A 15,122-nucleotide genomic window follows, 5' to 3' on the forward strand; every position below is an offset into this window, starting at 1 on the left:
TCCACGTACCAGATCTAGAAATAATAAACAACCATTTTTTAGTGTAATGCATAAGAGTAAAGAATTTAAACTAGGAAATTTTACCGAAAAACTTCTGGTACTGTTCATTTTAACGAAAAATCATATTTTTACACTAAAAAGTCAATCCTGGTACTATGCAATTTACTCTTTATTTTGTTCTTATCGTTAAAACTTAAAGTTTTCAAACCATTTTCATTCGTTTTCATTTCAAACTAAATCACATACCACTAAATCACACATAAATCAACTATAATAATTAGGTATCTAAATGATTTTTCATTTTTCATTCTCATTCTATTGCCAGAGTTAAAAAAGAACGAAATGAATTAGCATGAAATGTAGTGATAAAATGAGTCAAAACCAAGATAAGTCAAAATGACGACGTAGAAAAACGAATTAGTTTTTAAGAAAAAACTAATAAAAAGGATTTGAAAATTTCGAGTTTTAACCAAAAAGACAAAGACGTGTTGTAAGTGAATAACATCATGAGTGACTTTTTAGAGTAAAAATATCTTTAACATTAAAAATGAATAATATCATAAATGTTTCGTTAAAATTCTTTATTTTTTTAATAGATATTAGGTATGAAAATTTATTCTTTTACTTTATGGGTAGAAGATAATGACTAACATGGCCCATGATATTTTTGGCCACGGATAATCTCCCGAGGAGGACACTGCTCACGAGGAAAGACAACCTTCTCCCTCCCACTTTCAAGTGTCGACATCATCCCATCCATAACGTTTTTCAAGTCTCAACTTTCAACCTTCTGACTGATGACTGCCACACGATTTCATGCCCCATTTGGCTTTGCCTAGTTAGTCGATAACAGACAGACAAATCACGTTAAAAAAGTGCTTTCTTTGTTTCCCTGCAATACAGTCTTTGTCCCCGTCACCTCTCCAACAAAATCATTCAAAACAAACAGTGTCCAAACACCCCTTCACTTTCTCTGTCAAAATTTGGACATGGAACTTGCTCTTCTCTTAATACCCATGTGGGTTTTAGCTACCCCTTTGTTGGTAACCATAATTGAGGCAGGAAGAGTCTTAGAGGCAGCAAGTTCCACCATTTCTGGCCGCATTATGCCTCTTCAGGAACAACCCATCACGCAGTTTTCTGTGAGAATGGAAGCTCAATCTCCAGGTATTTCTACATTCCCCATTTTTGTTTCTTTTCTGTTTTATGTTCTATTTTATTCGAGCGATACTAATCTAATCTGAACTACGGGAAGGGAAAGTGGGATTAGAAATTGGTGGAAAGTCGCACACTACTCTGGGCAAAGTTTAGTTTCTTTTTCTGTTTTATGTTAGTTTCACATTATCTTTAATTTAAGTTCTGCTTATTAAATGGGTTAATGACTTTGTTTGATTTCTAAATTCTGAACCAAATCACTAAAATTCCGACTAAACGAGTAGAGTCTCAGTTCAATTAGTTCATCATTTATACTATTTAATTTCCCGTTTCTTTTAAGCTGTTGTGTTCTTGGAATGCCTTGGCTGCTGAGAAAATGCAGTGGAAAAGAAAAGAGTTGAATAATTCAATCTCCAATTATTGTTCATAAGAAAGCTCTTGGGGTACCCCATTGTCCACTTTCACTTTTGGAAAATGGTTCTCATGTAGGTCTGGTTAAAAGCTTAAAGGTAATAAATTTGAAATTGATCTTGCAACCTCTTTTGGTTGCTTACAAATGTGGGAAAGGAAAAAGGAAATTCAAATTGCGAACCTTTACATTATTAGTATTCTGAAACTGAAACCATTAAAAAGCAAAAGGTTCTTCTCAGTTGTGACTTTGTTTCTTTACTTTTTATGAGAAAATTGGAAAAGTGTAGGAGGACATATAGATACGAAAAGTATGAAATTTTGTTCTCTTTCCGTCCTCCATGTTTCAGACAGATTTCTCAGCAACCAAACATAACAAAGTATAAGATTTAGTTATAGATCATCTTTATATCTTACGAAAATGTGTTGGTGTTCCGAATTCTATGATTTGGCTTTTATGGACTTCATGTGTACACTTGTTCATATCCTCGTTAATTGGTCACTTGATTCCTAATGAGGTAAAATTTGGATCTTTTTTTCTGTTAAAGCAGGATTGCCTGAGGTTCGAGTGGTTCACCATTCTGAGTTGAATAAGAGAATTCTTATAGCACTCATTGTTGCTTCCACACTCCTTGGGGGAAGCTTGCTGTTCCTGTCATGTTTTTGGATCTGTAGACAGAAAACCCTGAAACACTATATTGGGAAAAAGGAAATGACAATGGGTATCCTCTTTACATTTAACATTGCATTCTCTATAAGTTCAATTGCTCATACTCTAACGTTCTTCTTTTCCCTTCCCCCACCCCATCCTTTTAATATCCAATTGAAGAGGCTGCAAAAGGGGTTCCATCAAATCCAATCATGGTTGAATTTAATTCCTTGAGGGTCGGGAGTAGGAAGGGTTCAGTTGCGATATTCAATTATCCATTGCTGGAAGCTGCAACAAACAATTTCAGTAAAAGTAATGTCTTGATTGAGAGGGGTTCTGGACTTCTCTACAGAGCTAGTTTTGATGAGAAATTTATTGCGGCTGTTAAGAAAGTAAATAGCGCAAGGCAGGATTCTGAAAGAGAATTTAAGGTATTTCCATCTTAAAATGGTTTGAATTCGCTTTTCTGAATATGATTTTCTTGCTATGGGTTTACCTTTTTTTATGAGTACTTGTTGTGCAGAATGAGGTGAACTGGTTGAGCAAAATCCAGCATCAAAACATCATCAGACTTTTGGGTTACTGCGTTCATGGCGAAGCAAGGTTCCTTGTTTATGACATGGTGCAGAATGGGTCCTTAGATACTCAATTGTGCGGTATGAATTTTCTATCAGTCTCTAGTTTTGCAGACGACAAAAGACATTTGCAAATGCTCATCACGACATACCATTTATTTTTTACTCATTTTGACTAATCTTGCAGGACCTAGTCATGGGTCCTCTTTGACATGGCATCTACGATTGAAAATTGCTGTAGATGTAGCCAGGTAAACTCATTACTTATTGTCACCCTCTTTCTTTCTTTATTTCTTACATAGATATGTACATTTGTTTGTTAATTAGCTTTTTCCACTACCATTAATGCTCTTTTAGGGGATTGGAATATCTTCATGAGCATTGTAATCCCCCTGTGGTGCACAGAGACCTTAAATCATCTAACATTCTTCTGGATTCAAATTTTAATGCTAAGGTTAGATCCATATACGAGGCCATATTATTGATTACCATAAGAGATTAGTTGTCTGATGAGTTTTGCCTTGGTTTAGCTTTCAGATTTTGGTCTTGCTGTAACTTCTGGGGTGAAGGATGAGGACAACTTAAAGCTGTCTGGGGCTCTAGGTTATGTACCACCAGAGTACATTTCGGATGGTATGTGGATATACAATCTAAGTTCGAATATGCTGGCGATGTCCATTTTGAGATGAAACTCTAACCAGCAAAACTGCTTAAAATTCTAGAGCATTTTTCATATCGTATCTCCTGTCAAGAAATTAGTTAATGTCAGTGTGGCTGCCTTAAAAAGCTGTGATAACTAATCATCCATTCCCACTAAATTAGTCTTCAGAGACATTATTAGCTCTTATGTTTCGGACAAGCACCATCACCCTAAATAGATCATCCCCAGTGGCCCTTGAAGTGATCCTGGTAATCTTCTTTTTTCTGGCCACCATGTAGTTTTGCATTACGCCTCTTTCAATTTCAAGGCAAACAACTCTCATGGCGAAAAATAATACAAATAAACCAGTTATTTAGCCAAATGCTTGCATCCAAGAAATTGGCCTTTATTCAATTTCATTGTTCTGCAAGTGTAGTAATAGTGAATTGTCTTAAGAGTATTGCCCACGCCCTGATTTTTTCACTGATGAGCGTTAAGTAATTCTGAGGATAATATGTAATTTTCTTTGTTTTTTAGGTCAATTAACTGATAAGAGTGATGTCTATGCTTTTGGCGTTGTCCTTTTGGAGCTCTTGATGGGAAGAAAGTCGGTGGAAAGTAACACTGGAGCTGAACGTCAATCTATAGTCACATGGGTATTTATTCTCAAGCCCTACGATGGTCCTACATTAGTTGTTGGAAACTTCATGTATCTGTTGATTTATTGACATGCAGGCCATGCCCCAGCTCACTGACAGATCAAGGCTTCCAAACATTGTGGATCATGTGATCAAAGATACTATGGATTTAAAACACCTGTACCAGGTTCCTTGGTGAAATCGACTAATATTGATACTTTTTTTACTTGTATGATCCTGTTTGAATTGCTAAGTTGGGTTTCTTGTGCCATGAACAGGTTGCCGCTGTAGCGGTACTATGTGTACAACCTGAACCAAGTTACAGACCATTGATAACGGATGTGCTGCACTCGCTAATCCCTCTTGTGCCTATTCATCTCGGAGGGTCGCTTAGAATTACAGGGAATGTACCTTCGGCGTGAGCTGAGTCTTCCCATAAACTGGTAGAAGTTTTATACATAATCCAGTGCCAGAGATGGTTACGTTTCTTATAACTCTGGAGGATGGTCTGAATCCGCGGATAGATTTCCTTATGTACTTGTCATTGTTTTTGTGTATCATTTTCCTCAAAGGATTCAGATCCGGGAGGCGTTGCTAAGAAATATACCAGCTTATTTTTGTTGCAGTTGTATGTAAATTGAAACACATTGAAAGTAGACGTTTCATAGCAATCAGAGAAGCTTTTGCCGTTGGATTACTCAGGACAGTTTTTTCCTTGGATGATTCCTTGGCATGTTTACCTGTGAGCTCAAGTGATGCAAAAACCATCTCCAATGAGACACTAAAGGAGTTCACACACCATCGTATGAACTTCACTATAGGGACGAAAGGCATTCGAATGGGTTAGACGAATTCCTTATAGTATAGGTGCTGGAAGTGTGTCATAAAACTCAATCATAAAATGATATTTTACCGATATTTTATGTATTAAACTTATTTATTTAATCGAAGGACAAATGTTATTGTTTACAACTATCTCATCAATTGTTATATGCTTAAACAACAAGTTTGATAAATGTGTAATCGAGAGACCATGGCCCCGTCTAGTAGGCAGGATGAGATGAGTTATATTTTATTAAACTGGCCTTGTAACCCATCCTATGTTTATTGTGTCAAAATGTATTTTAGACAGGACATGACATGACATGATATGTTATTAATTCAAAATATAGTGGTTATCTAACCTAACCTCACAGGTGTTCCTATCTTAAACTAAAAAGAAAAAGAAAAAGAAACAACTACAAGTCAATGGTATCGTGTGCCAAATGAAAACAAATTGGTAAACCTAAGCAGACAATTTGCCTCATGCCATACGCCAAATGAGCAAAACTACAAATGCTACCAACAAAATTTTTCCTCCGATCACTTTAATTAATTAAGTTCTTTCCAAAGTTCCTTGAGGACCTGAGGTGTACAATTACAACCATTGATGCTGATTACCACAATTTTTTTTTTTCACAAAAAATATTAACTATACTAAGGGGGTGGGGGAGTTGGCTAATCCTCACAATAACTAGCAATAATGTAGTTCAAATTCGCATTTGGCGAAAATCAAATCTAAACCATCTCATTTACACGTATAGAGAAATACCATTAGACTGTAATACTAAATTGTTGATTACCACAATTAAAATGAGCACTAATCTCCCAGAAATAAAAATAAAATATGTATCACTCACTTTCTTTGTAAACATCAATAAGTTTAAAGCTAACCAAAACATTATGTCTTAGGCATTTAAAATTTTAAGTAACAAACAAAAGCATATCAACTATAAAATACACATTTTATAGAAATATCCGCCTAATTAACGAGATAGGATGACAAAATCTCATAAAATATAAAACTTAAGACATGAAAAGGTCCCAATGATTCAAAAATGTTTTTATTTTCCAGCAAATAAAAACATGTTTTAATACCAGCCAAACTCAATGATTTAAAACCTACATGCAACAAAAGGTCAACGATGTTATCAAAGATTTATATAATTAATTACTGATACATTGTAAAAGGTCACACTCCAACATCTCATGGATTTCCTCGATTCACTTTGATTTCACACTAGAGAAGAATATCACTACTTAAATAGACTCTCCCTGCAGAATTTCCAACCCTAATCAGTCTAATATTCCTCACAATTACAAGGAAAACAATGTCGATGTCGACATGGCTCTGCACTAAAAGCACCAAGAACATGCTTGTAAAAATTGTTCACCCCGGAGGGCATGTGGAGCTGCACGATAGTCCTCTTCTCGCAGTGGAGATCATGCTAAGGAATCCGCAATGTTGCGTTGCGCACCCTCACATTTTCCAGCAGCCATGGGCGATTGTGGAGCCGGATACCATGCTAAGTCTAGGGCAAAAGTACTACGTCGTGCCCGTAAGCACGATTCGGAAGCTTCAAAGGCTCTCCATAAAGTATTCACCCACTTCAATTCATGACACTCAAAGAAATGTGACACCCCCACCAAGCAAAGAAGATGAGAAACGTGATGACATGCTTTCTAATTATTGTAATTGGTTTTACGCAAGGAATAAAAAATCTTCCAAGTTTTCGTATGCTTGTGTTTGTAACCATGAGGAAAACAATGTGAAGGAGGGAGGATGTTTTTCTGAAGATAATTGCTTTGCTTGCTTTTTTAAGGGGGCAAAGATTAAAGAAAATGGCGGCGATCACGATTCGAAAGAGGAAGCAGAATCATCAAGCAGCAGCATTTCATCTTCTGAGATTGAGACAAAGACGCTTACAAGGAAGAGGAACAGGAATTCTACAAAGCACTGGGGCAAAGATTCAACACCTAAAAGATTGTCATCCCTAGATCATTGGCAGCCAAGTCTAGAGAGCATCCATGAAGAATGAAATAATTAATTAATTAACACCCTTTTGTTTGTTGGGATCCATGCTCTTTCTTCAGTTGGGTTAAGAGAATCACCTAATTGAATACCATTGAGAATAGATTTTGATTTAGTTGTGTATATACCTTTGAAATTGCTGGATGTGGCTATTTACATCTTGTTCTTACTTGGCTTAATAAGCAAACAAAAACTTCATCAAATCCTATTAATTTAGCACAAACTTTAATTAGTAATTAAATAATCTTGAACTTGATCTGGATGTGTACTATGTAGAGTAGAAGGGTACTTTCTTGTTCCTACTCATTGCACACTATGAAATTTCTATTAGTTATTGGTAGTAGTAATTTAATTTCTTAGAAGTCTCAAGTTGGAATAGCATGGTAATACTTGTGTCCACCATATGGGGGTATCTACTTGTACACCCACATTCATGGTTAACGGAAGTTCATTGTACAAACATTATACGTTTTCTTTCATTCTCATTGTCATCATTTAAAGATTATCTATCGAAAAATATATCAAGTTGAAGATCGTTTATTCAGTTGTATGTATTAAATAAATGTACTATTGTTTATGAGGATGTTACCTTTTTGCCAAAACCATTACGTTTGATATGACTAAAACATCTCAAAATTGATTGACCTTTTGCAGAGATGATATTTAATTATGAAAAGAAAATTAGTTTCGATTATTGTTAAAATATGTTAATCACAAGTGAGTGAACAAATACGCGTGCATGAGTGTGAACACAAGATTGTCTAATTGATGGTAATAGTGGTTATGTCTTTATCTATTTTTATTTTTAAAGAAAAGATCCACGATGTGAGGGGATTTTATTGATAATGAAAAAAGAAGTTACACTTAGTCAGGGGAGACATAAATCTTACCCCTCCTAAAAAATAGAGAGAGAGAAAGTTTAAATGAAAAAAAAAAAAAAAAAAGTGGGGTTTTGTTGGGGGGGGGGGGGGGGGGAGGGGGGGCCGGCGGGGAGTTAAAAAATCTTACCCCTCTAAAATGAGAACAAGAAAGATACAAAGAAAAAAGGGGTGACATGAACCTAACCCCTCTAAAGTCAAAACAAGTCGAACAACACCACAAGGTTAGAAAAAAGAAAACAAAAGGAGAGACAAACTTATATATCGAGATGTACATCAATTTGAGAAGTGGAAGCCATGCAAGCCAGCATAGTCTGAAAACAAAGCAGCAGGAGTCGCCGCCTGAGGTTAATCATGCCATACAAAAGTTGGAGAAGACGAGCCCATATTTGCAAAATTGTCTGCAACAACATTTCCTTCGCAATATATGTGAGCTGCCTAGAAAGTCATTTTCTGAATGTGGTCCAGACAAATATAAGAAAATGCTAAAGAGGATCAAAACCAGTTGATTGGAGAGCAGAAATAACACTGAAAGAGTCATTTTTCAGCAAAAGACAATGACAACCCCATTGATATCCAAACTGTACACCAATAATAATTAAATGAGAATTAAGCCGAAGCTTAACGAGACAACTTGGAGCTCACGGGTTCTTCAAGTTCAGTACCTCCAGCCTCCAACCTTCCATGCAAGATTACTTTCCTAATCCTCAGGTCACAGTGAGTTTAGCCATGGTGGTTTCAAGATAAAGCTTGGACATAAAGATTGGCAATTCGAGGTGGTGGTGTTTGGTGTAAGAGAGAGAGAGAGTTAATGAGGGAATTTGAGAGTTAGAGAGAGTTTTAGAAAAAATAAAGAGGAACAAGGAGCTGGAGTAGGGGTTTAAACCCACTTAAAATATACCCAATAAAATTATCAAATTGCCCCTCCATTAATTTAATTAACTTGTTTCTCATGACTCCCAATTTGATTTCACTTTTGCCCACGCACTCCTGAGTAAGAAAACATAACTAATAAAATAGAAAATATGAGAAATTGGAATTTAACTCAGAGCCCCATAATTATTCAAGATACCTAACCAGGGGTATTTTGATCATATCACATTTCTCGAGAATAAAATGCCTTATTTTAAGGTACAAGTTGTACCAATCTATTTTGTTAAGAAAATTTACTTCTCGAAATTTCTACAACAAACTAGAAAAAATATATGGATACTGAGTTCTTATACTTTCCTCTGTCTTTCATGTAGCTTCTTCAATCTTATGGTTCCTCCACACAACCTTCACAACAGGTATCACCGTGTTCCGAAGAGCATTCTCTCTTCGATCCAATATAGCAACTTGTTTCTCTTCATAACTCAAATCCTTTTGCAACTCCATTGGTGATAATCCTAGCACATGCGATTCATCTGACACATACCCTTTAAACATCGTTACATGAAACACATTATGCACACGTCATAACTCTGGGGGCAATTCCGAATGATATGGGCAATTTCCAACTCTTTTAGTGATGTAATAAGGACTGATGTATCAAGGACTATGTTTTCCTCACTTCTCAAACCTCATCACTCTTTTCTAGGGTGATCATTTCGGGAATACACAATCCCTAACATTTTATTCTCTGTTTCTTGCATGACCATTCGCAATAATTTTTGTGTCTATCTTGAGCTACCTTTAGATTTATCCTAGTCACTTCCATCTTTTCAGTGGCATCATCCACTAATTCCAGACCCAAAGTAGCCTGTTCTCCAACTTCATTCCAACAAAATAGAGTTCTACAAGCTTTACCATACAATGCCTCTAATGGTGACATACCAAAACTAGTATAGAAACTGTTGTTATAGGAAAATTCCATCAAAGGTAGATGACAATCCCAACTATCATTAATCTGCATCATAGTAGCCCTTAACATATCCTTTAATGTTTGAATAGTTCTCTCGAATTGTCTATTAGTCCAAGGATGAAAATGAGTGTTGTATAATAAATTTGTACCCATGGCTTGTTGAAAAGTTTTCCAAAACGTGGATGTAAATCGGGCATCCCAAACAGAAATAATTGTCATAGGCACTCCATACAAACGAACAATTTGGTCGACAAAGAGTTTAGCCAATCCAGCAATAGAATATATGTCATGAACAGTAGGAAAATGTGCTCACTTCGTGAGATGTTCAACAGCGACCCATGTGCCTTCATGACTACATATTATTTTAGGGGGTTTATACTAAAAATCCATTGTAATCTCCTCCCACTTCCATGCAAGAATGGAAGGGGTTGAGACAATCTCGAAGGCTTCTTTCTCTCAACTTTCACTTGCTGATAAACTAAGTATTTTCTCACATACTCAGCAAGATTCTTTTTCATACCCCACCAGTAGTAGAAAGGCTTAATAGTGTGATATATCTTGGTAGAACTAGGATGCATAGCATACACTGAAATGTGAGCTTCATCTAAGATTTCTTTCTTCAATTCTTCATCTTAGGGGAAAAAAGTCCATTCCCGGAGACTAGTGTATCATCTATTCTGACCCTAAGATCATGTCATGTCCCATTAGTCACTGTTTCAATTAATCTCAAACATAGCTGATCATTTCCTTGAGCCGAACAAATGCGATCAACGAGCACAAGTTGAACTTCGAAATGAGCCAATAAAGTTGCACCATTCTCTATTTCAAGCTGAACTCCCGTCTTCGTGAGTTCCACAAGATTAGAATTATAGACTTCCATAAAAGAAGAAGGTTGACCATAGGATTTTCAACTAAGTGCATCAACCACCACGTTAGCACGACCAGGATGGTAAATGATTGTACAATTACAATCGCTAATTAACTCCATCCATCTTTGTTGCCTTAAATTAAGATCCTTTTAATCAAATAGATACTTCAAACTCTTATGGTCTATGAAAATATGACAAATTTCAACATAAAATTAATGTCTCTATAACGTAAACGCAAATACTATTGCAGTCAACTCCAAGTCATAGGTATGATAGTTCTGGTCATGATGTTTCAACTGTTGAGAAACAACACGTTATTGACTAGCCATGCTACATAAGAACACTACCCAAACCTTGGTGTGAAGCATCCATTACATTTCAAGTTCCTCGCTCTCATCTGGAAGAGCGAATACTAAAGCATGAGTAAGACAATACTTCAGTTCTTGAAAATTATACTTACACTCATCATTCTTACTCTCTTTCGGGTCAACTTAGTAAGTAGGGGCAACAATAGAACAAAAATCTCTTACAAATCTTTGATAATATTCAGCCAATCCCAAGAAACTTCTAGCTTTAGTTACATTATTGGGTTGTTCCCAGTTAACAATTGAAGAAACCTTCTGCGAGTCGACAAAGATTCCTTCAGCCAAAATGTATAACCTAAAAAACCAATGTCATCCAGCCAGAACTGACATTTATGGAACTTAGCATAGAGTCTCATTCTTTTTAGCCTTTTCCAGCACAAGTCTCTGTCGAACATGCTTCTATTCATTTTTAAAGTACACTAGTATGTCCTCAATAAAGACTTGTTTGGGTTAATATTTGAATATTGGGCTTGAATGAAGGAAGGCCCAAAGATGCCAAATTAAATGAAGACTTGCCCGAAGTCCAGTCACGAAATCTGAAGCAAATTGAAGCCTTCTCAGCCAAGACATGAGCTACGTGTCTATAACTGAAGTGACAAGTGATGAAGACCAACCTACTATCAGCCAAAAAACACTTTCTAGTGGCACTACATGTAAAAAGCTGATGACTCACTACCCTTTAAGAGTTTTGGGGCAAGAGTAGAGCTAAAGGCAATCAGAGAGCTAAAGGCAATCAGGCCAAATTGCCTATAAAAGAGGAGGCAAGTATCTGAGACAAGGACAGTTAACTAATCAAACAAACAAACATACAAACTCTGCTCTCAAGCCAGATTTGCATCCAGAAAAGCTGAAATCAACCCATATTCAGTCCTTTTAGCAATAGTGTCCTTAGAAAAGCTATCTTTCGTCTAGTGTAAAAGCTCTGCTACCTCTTTTAGAGTTGTAGTATCGATTCCCTCGTGTAAACCCGTTTACCATCCATCATTCTTTAGCATACAACCCCTGTAAACTCAAAGAGAAGTAGCTACAAGAGGTTTAACCTTGCTAGACAAAGTGAAATCTTGCCCGAGTCTCTTTGTTTATCCTCTAAATTAATAGATCTATTACTTAATGCACTCTTCAGCATGTATTCAAGACATTGTCACTTGTTCTCTATTTTAAAAGTCCCATTTGCATCTGGATCTTTTAACTTAATAGATTTGTTTTCATTAAGAGCAACTTGGAATCAGACAAATGACTTAAAGGGATCTGGACTCCCTACATTCAAACATACAAGATCATGAACTAAAAAGTCCTTATTTACAAGGCAAAAAAAAGAACTTAATGTAGACTTAACCCGTTTGTAACAATCTTTTGATAACAAGAAGTTTGAGTAACTTGTGGCTCAAGTAATCAACTTAAAACACACCTGTTCTACATCTGCTATACTGAGATAGCAGTGGCACGCTTAAGCACTTTGGCCCTACAGGGGCACATTTCAAAGCTAACTTTGTACTCTTCTTGCAGCACACCGAGTAGCAAGAGCTCGATTGCCAAACATACAGACACAAAGTGCCATCCACCCTTGGGGAGTTGTGTGAAGGGCCAGATCCACATTTTGCCATAAACAAGACTATCACAAATCTATCTAAATAAGTTTCGAAACCCTATTCATTAGATCCATGAAAGCTACAGGGGCGTTTGTCAAATCGAAAAGCATGATAAGATATTCATAATGACCATATCGTGTTCTAAATGCAGTCTTCGGAACATCCTCAGTACAAATATTTAACTGATGATATCTTGATCTTAGATCAATCTTACTCAGACTTTTAAGTTTTTGCTTTTTCCGGTGAACATTATGATTTTGAGTTCTATATATTGGTCTTGCAATTTTTTTCATATTTTCTTTTTTGTTCAATAAGTTTTTAGACATAGAATGATGAATATTATGATAGGCGGGTTCGTGGGTGTGGATTTGGAGGTACCTTTTGCAGAAGAAGTGGGATGGAGAATTCCCCTTTTAAAAATGGTTATGGGGCAAAAAATGACTAATGGAGGTGGGAGATAGTGCCATGTCGCCATCCCTATGAGTAAGTGTACTTTTCATACCATGAGTGAGTTTACTTTTTTGTTCATCTAGATGTGATTAGAGCATCTCTATCACTTTTTCGGTAATGGAGAGATGCAAAAATCATTTTACATCCCATTTTACATTTTTGAAAGATGTAGATGGAAGTTCTACTCCAATAGAAGAGATATAAATTTAAGATTTCATTTTACTCATAATTCTTTCATTTTACTCATAATTCTTGTCTAGTTCCAATGTATGGTCCGTTGCGCTGTTCCAAAAAATTTAAAAAATTAACTTTTACGCATTTTTTACTTATTCACGCCGATGTTTATCTCTCAAATTTTATTGATAGCTCTTTGAAAGGAAGATCCAGTTAATTTCTTACACATGGGTTCCCAAAGAATCAAATATATAAAAAGAAACTGTCTTTTGTTAAGAATGTTCTTATCTCCCACCTGGTTGAAGAATTTGGTGAAAACCCAGAAAAATTCCTCATCATTTTATCTCCCATGTAAACCCTCTAATCCCAAAAACCCACTTTTCACATATTTTATATATTCTTTCTAATTAGTGGGTTTTCGTTAATTTGTTGGTTCTCAGGTCAAGGTATCGAGAAAAAGCCAGTGCCATGACTGTACTCAAAGGTGCAAGTGCAAGCTCCTTTCGAGGAGTTGAAGATGGCGGGACGGCTAAGAAATCAGATCCTAGCAACACTTCTCAATCACATGATGAGAATTTGAAGGGTAAAAATATTTCTTTTGGTTCTACACAAGAGCGCAGTGAAGTTTCCTCTACCAGAGAGATTGGGGCCAGTGATTCAACAAATGAAGGTACAAATATTTCCAATGTTTAAAAAATCCATTGCTCTCTGTTTTATTTGATATTTATTGCAGGATTTCCCTGCAGTTTTCTTCTAATAAAAAGATTTGTAGTGCGTTTGGATGAGGGATTTTAAAGTTTCGTGGAAATTAGACTAAATTTGTTACAAAAGCGGCTTACTGCTTTAGCAGAGTTGCCGTAACTTTGGAACTCAATTTTCTGCATCTTTAACATAACCTTTTGTTTAACAAGAGATAAAAAGTAACTTATCCAAAAACTTTGAAACTAAATTATGTAATCACTTTATAGTTAGCAAATGCACTCTCTTTATTCGCCAACGAGCATCCATCGACATTGCTGCTTCTATGAATTACAGGTTTAAATTGTATAGAGAAATCCAATTTTGTTTCTAGTAAGGTGTAATTGTATTCCAATGGTCAAACTTTTGTGCTGCTCAAAGTTGCTTTCCAGAAGAATATCAGCAGAATCAGTTTTTATTAATGAAATCTTTAGACTTACTCCAATTAATCAATTTCGTAGGCACTGGTAAGAAGCTATCAGCAAAATCCCAGTTGTTCCAGATATGCGTTGCAAGAAAATGGAAGAACCCTACGTTCGAGTGCTGGAAAGAGGAAGGACCGCTCCACATGAGAATGTAAGTTGACCACATTCTACAAACCCAAGTCATAGTTGCCTCGTCAAGAAATGTTTTCTAAACGGGTTCTACATTCCACATTCTATAAGTCGATGTAATATCTTACTCCTAGTTTTCTTACTTCTTTTATACAATGGCCCGTTGCAATCTTCACTGATCATCCACAATGCAGTTTTACTTGCGTTATCCAAGAGGGGTATAAGGTGTTTAACTGATCCATTGTTCTAAACAGGTTCACCTTCAAGGTTATTGTTGAGATAGACGACGAATCAAAAACCCTTTTGGAATGCTTTAGCTCTCCACATTCAAAAAAGAAAGCAGCAGCAGAGCACGCAGCTGAAGGAGCGTTATGGTACTTGAAGAACGTTGGTTATGACTCGAAGGGTCGGTGAAATTAATGATTGTGGAACATCAGTTTAGGTCAGATACAGGTTTTTATTCTTGGCTTCTTCCCTTGGCACACAGTTTAGAGTCTTTAGACTTTAGAGACAACGGATTCACATGTAGCCGACTAGCTTTCGGTAATGGTCCAGTTAACCACAGAGATGTCGTAGTCTTAGAATAACTTGCTATTGAACTAGTTCAGATCTTGTAGAATTGATTGATCAAAGGAATTTTCATGTTTTCATAAACCTGAAATTATACCTGTTCAAAGTCTCGTTTTCCCCATCTATCATTTGCCCCAACAATACTCCTACAACATCAATGACCTGCACACATGAAT

The 15,122-nt window shown here is 36.3% G+C and overlaps 2 protein-coding genes across 4 annotated transcripts; both read left to right on the forward strand.

Moving 5' to 3' along the window:
- Positions 1 to 669: 669 nt before the first annotated feature.
- Positions 670 to 4,762, forward strand: LOC137708775 (Protein kinase superfamily protein). Of its 2 annotated transcripts, none has more exons than XM_088689784.1 (10): positions 670 to 1,167; positions 2,115 to 2,285; positions 2,393 to 2,643; positions 2,736 to 2,868; positions 2,975 to 3,038; positions 3,145 to 3,241; positions 3,318 to 3,420; positions 3,965 to 4,083; positions 4,163 to 4,252; positions 4,344 to 4,762. In XM_088689784.1, exons 1-10 carry the CDS (start codon positions 990 to 992, stop codon positions 4,485 to 4,487), a joined length of 1,350 nt encoding a protein of 449 aa, XP_088545910.1. In that variant the 5' UTR covers positions 670 to 989; the 3' UTR covers positions 4,488 to 4,762. The 2 variants fall into 2 exon arrangements, with proteins under 2 accessions (XP_088545910.1, XP_068304026.2); XM_068447925.2 differs by having other exon boundaries at positions 849 to 1,167; positions 2,112 to 2,285.
- Positions 4,763 to 12,826: 8,064 nt separating this feature from the next.
- Positions 12,827 to 15,030, forward strand: LOC137749187 (ribonuclease 3-like protein 1). Of its 2 annotated transcripts, none has more exons than XM_088688856.1 (4): positions 12,827 to 12,943; positions 13,525 to 13,754; positions 14,284 to 14,398; positions 14,631 to 15,030. In XM_088688856.1, exons 2-4 carry the CDS (start codon positions 13,553 to 13,555, stop codon positions 14,788 to 14,790), a joined length of 477 nt encoding a protein of 158 aa, XP_088544982.1. In that variant the 5' UTR covers positions 12,827 to 12,943; positions 13,525 to 13,552; the 3' UTR covers positions 14,791 to 15,030. The 2 variants fall into 2 exon arrangements, with proteins under 2 accessions (XP_088544982.1, XP_068345405.2); XM_068489304.2 differs by lacking the exon at positions 12,827 to 12,943 and adding an exon at positions 13,040 to 13,435.
- Positions 15,031 to 15,122: the final 92 nt, after the last annotated feature.

The sequence above is a fragment of the Pyrus communis genome, chromosome 17, assembly GCF_041283825.1.
Source record: "Pyrus communis isolate YQ-2024b chromosome 17, ASM4128382v1, whole genome shotgun sequence".
Lineage (NCBI taxonomy): Eukaryota > Viridiplantae > Streptophyta > Magnoliopsida > Rosales > Rosaceae > Pyrus > Pyrus communis.